Source organism: Solanum verrucosum, unplaced genomic scaffold, assembly GCF_900185275.1.
Source record: "Solanum verrucosum unplaced genomic scaffold, falcon-dt-bn FXZP01000049.1, whole genome shotgun sequence".
Classification (NCBI taxonomy): Eukaryota; Viridiplantae; Streptophyta; class Magnoliopsida; order Solanales; family Solanaceae; genus Solanum; species Solanum verrucosum.
In genome coordinates this window covers 3,328,774-3,332,875 of record NW_026020221.1, presented here as the reverse complement: position 1 = coordinate 3,332,875, position 4,102 = coordinate 3,328,774, and the positions used below count along the sequence as shown (strand labels likewise).

Here is a 4,102-nt window from a genome sequence, read left to right as displayed (position 1 = left end):
ATATTAAACTTTTGAATATGAACTTTTAAAATCTAAAAACAATTAAAATATCGTAAAACCCCCCAAAATTATACTAATTCTAAAAATACAAGAAAATTGTTTGCGCATTAAGAAAAGTATAGGACCCAATAATAAATATGCAAGGATTTTAGGGGCTTTATATGAAAATAAGTAGCAAACAATTAATTCTCCTTTTTCCTTTCCGGAGAATTAACTAAACGTATTTACTAGTATCTGATAAAAATAGACAAAATATTCTTTTGGGTCCCTTTCAAAACTTAAGTTTTTTTTTTTTTTTTCTATTTTGAATTGAAAAAAGTTTGTTTTTATTATTACTCTATAGTATATATTAGGAGTAAAATTTTGTTTCAAAGAAAGTATACAGAATCCAATTGCCTCTGTTCTTCTTTCATTTCTCTCTATTTATATCAACTTTACTTGTTTAAACGCGTTTGTGATCATGTTTTTCTTGAATTATTAATTCTTCTTCTTCTTCTCAACTGGTTTCCCTCTTTCTTGGCCAAGCTGTATTTTTTTCTGAAACTTTCGGAGAAACCCATTTCAGTTTTCTATTTATTTATGACTATTGGCCATTGAAAGAGGGATTTTTGCAGTTTTTTTTTTTTATTGTGGGGGTTGAATCTTGAAAATGAAGAAAGCAAAATTTGATATGTTTATGTCTTGGAGTCGGCAAAGATCGGTCCAAGTTTTGATTTTTATAGCATTTGTTTATGTGGTGTTGGTGGGTTTAGAAGTTCCTTTTGTTTTCAAAACTGGGTTTAGTTTAGTTTCTCAGGAGGGTTTTGCTAAAAACCGTCATTTGAATTCTAAAACTTTTGTGCTTGAGAGTGAAGAGTATGTGGAAGAAAGGAAGGCCCCAAATCGTCCTGTTGATGCGCCAGTTAGGGTTCTGGATCAATCCAGGCCGGAGAGAAGAAGAATCAGAGAATTGCACACTTTGTTGTCGAATTTAGCTTTTAATGGAAGCTCCGTGAATATGAATAGCACTGATGGGTTTTCGGGGATTTTGAAGTCTGCAAAAGAGGCATTTGATGTAGGTAAAAAGTTCTGGGAAGAGCTTGAATTGCACCGACAAGAAGCGATTCCTGTAGATTATAATAACAAGACAGAGGAATGCCCACATTCGATTTCGATTTCCGGGTTGGAGTTTCAGGACAAAGGGAGAATGATGGTGTTGCCATGCGGGCTTACTCTAGGGTCCCATATTACAGTTGTTGGGAAACCAAAGAAGGCCCATCCGGAGCAGGACCCGAAGATATCTTTGCTGAAAACTGGTCAATTCTTGATGGTTTCACAGTTTATGATGGAGTTACAGGGACTGAAGACGGTTGATGGAGAGGACCCACCAAGGATTCTCCATCTCAATCCGAGATTGAGGGGTGATTGGAGTGGAAAGCCTGTGATTGAACAAAACACTTGTTATAGGATGCAGTGGGGGACGGCTCAAAGATGTGACGGCTTGAGGTCCAAGGATACGGAGGAAACTGGTGAGACAATGAATTCGGTTTATTGCTTTAACTCTTAACTGCTCCCTATGTTTTATTGAGTAATTGAACTTTAAATTTTGTTCATTGATGTAGTAATTTAAGCTAAAAATCTGTACTTTGGGTGAAGTATGGGGTGGTGGATAGGAGGTTATGGTTATGCATCTATCTGTTGACAGTTTGACTATTGATTTTAAAGTATTGAAGGAAAAAAATTAACTGAGAATGCATTGTGAGTTGCACTGTCTGTTGTATTGGTGAAGTAGCTCAATGTATAGGTAACATAGGTTATCTTTTGCAGTTGATAGACAGGTTAAGTGTGAGAACTGGATTCGAGATAACAACGACACTCATTCTGAGCAATCAAAGTCATCGTGGTGGTTAAACCGGCTTATTGCTGGGCGAACAAAGAAGATGTCTATTGATTGGCCATTCCCATTTTCAGAGGAGAAGTTATTTGTGCTAACGCTTAGTGCTGGCTTTGAGGGTTATCATATAAATGTTGATGGGAGGCATGTGACCTCATTTCCATATCGAACTGTGAGTAACATACTACTTAGTTCAAGTTCATATTGGAGTATTTAATTGTGGACTATTTTTAAGGTTCTTTCTTTGTGCTGTCAGGGATTTGCCCTTGAGGATGCTACTGGTTTGTCATTGAACGGTGACATTGATGTTGATTCGGTGTTTGCTGCCTCCTTGCCAGCAACACATCCCAATTTTGCACCTCAAAGACATCTTGATATGTCAAACAGATGGAAGGCACCGCCTCTCCTTGATCAGCCCGTAGATATGTTCATTGGTATTCTTTCTGCTGGCAATCATTTTGCTGAGCGGATGGCTATAAGGAAGTCTTGGATGCAGCATCAGCTAATCAGATCTTCAAATGTTGTGGCTCGATTCTTTGTTGCATTGGTAAGTTGACATAATGGTAGCATATGGAACCTATTGGAAATATTTATTTCTATTAATATTGGTGTTGGTGCTGTTAAAATAATTACTTAATCTTGAGATGGATTTTTGACAGCATGCAAGAAAGGAAGTTAATGTGGAGCTAAAGAAAGAAGCTGATTTTTTTGGTGACATCGTCATTGTTCCTTATATGGATCACTATGACCTCGTGGTTCTGAAAACAGTTGCCATCTGTGAATATGGGGTACGTTTCTGGATTGCCCCTGAACGTTGACATTAATTTTGTCCCCAGAAAGTTCACCTCATTTATACGTTTGGTTTTTTGCAGGTCCGTGTAGCATTTGCCAAAAATATCATGAAGTGCGACGATGATACCTTTGTGAGAGTAGATGCAGTTATCAAGGAAGTAAAGAAAGTGCCAGAAAATAGGAGCTTATATATTGGAAATATCAATTACCACCATAAACCCCTGCGTAGTGGTAAATGGGCAGTAACATATGAGGTAAGAGCTTGGATCTTCTTGTGCGTCTCTTCCTCAAAATCTTTGCCTCATATTTAAAAGATCCTACTCTGTTGTATAGATTTAGTCTTGACTCCTAATTCTGTTATATAGAAGTGCATAGTTTCGTATGCCTCATTGTTTAATGATTTTAATTTATAAAATTACCACATGATAGTGAGTAATCAAAATGCTTTAGATAGGTGAGTGTTCTCAAGAGATTAAATGGAGGGTATATAGATAAAGGATGCACCAGTTTCACGACAAATGCACTAGCCAAAATAGTTGTCTGGTTGCTTCCTTCCCCATTAATTTGTCTCAATAACGCTCTTAGGTTTAATTTCTGTGGCCTTGTTGAATCCTACGAAATCTGAGTATCTCATTTCGTCTCCCATTCTCTCTTTTTTTCTCAGGAATGGCCCGAAGAAGATTATCCAGCTTATGCAAATGGACCTGGCTACATAGTTTCATCAGACATCGCTAACTTCATTGTCTCAGAGTATGATAGCTATAACTTAAAGGTAGGCACAAATCCCGCTCCCCTTCCATCTGTGTCACAGTTCAATGAAATATCTAACAAAGCTCTCCTGACTCGCAGTTGTTCAAGATGGAGGATGTAAGCATGGGAATGTGGGTTGAGAAATTCAACAGCTCAAGACCTGTGCAATATGTACACAGCTTGAAGTTCTCCCAATCTGGTTGTGTAGAAGATTATTATTCAGCTCATTATCAGTCACCTAGGCAGATGATTTGCATGTGGAACAAACTACAACAGCAAGGGCGACCCCTTTGCTGCAACATGAGATGAACACAATTAGAGATTCAGAGAAAAGTAACTGAGAGTTGAGCAGAGAAAGATGTAGACAAGTCTTGCAGCTATAGTACCACCATCTGTAAACTTTCTGGAATCCTCAGTTTTAGATATGATACGGGGCTACTTAGGGGCCCTTACAAAATTCTTTCATTGTTATCTCTACCGTCTCTCGTTTTTCTTTCAATTTTTTGAATACATTTTCAAGCTCATCTCTGGATGTATAGAAGTAGGGAAATACATGTGCAGAGAGAACAAAATCCATACTTTTATATCTATCCTACATAGCATAGAATCAGAGCTTGAGATTCATGCAAGTTTTGCTATCTCCTCTTAGCTAGAAAATTCATTTTCCATAACTTTTGGTTTGTCTTT

The 4,102-nt window shown here is 37.5% G+C and overlaps 1 protein-coding gene across 1 annotated transcript; it reads left to right on the top strand.

Moving 5' to 3' along the window:
• Positions 1 to 373: 373 nt before the first annotated feature.
• On the top strand, positions 374 to 3,853 carry LOC125831319 (hydroxyproline O-galactosyltransferase GALT6-like). Its single transcript, XM_049510517.1, has 7 exons — positions 374 to 1,508; positions 1,807 to 2,045; positions 2,130 to 2,420; positions 2,533 to 2,661; positions 2,746 to 2,919; positions 3,330 to 3,437; positions 3,515 to 3,853. The coding sequence occupies exons 1-7, from the start codon at positions 650 to 652 to the stop codon at positions 3,722 to 3,724; spliced, it is 2,010 nt and encodes a 669-aa protein (XP_049366474.1). The 5' UTR covers positions 374 to 649; the 3' UTR covers positions 3,725 to 3,853.
• The last annotated feature ends 249 nt before the right edge of the window (positions 3,854 to 4,102 follow it).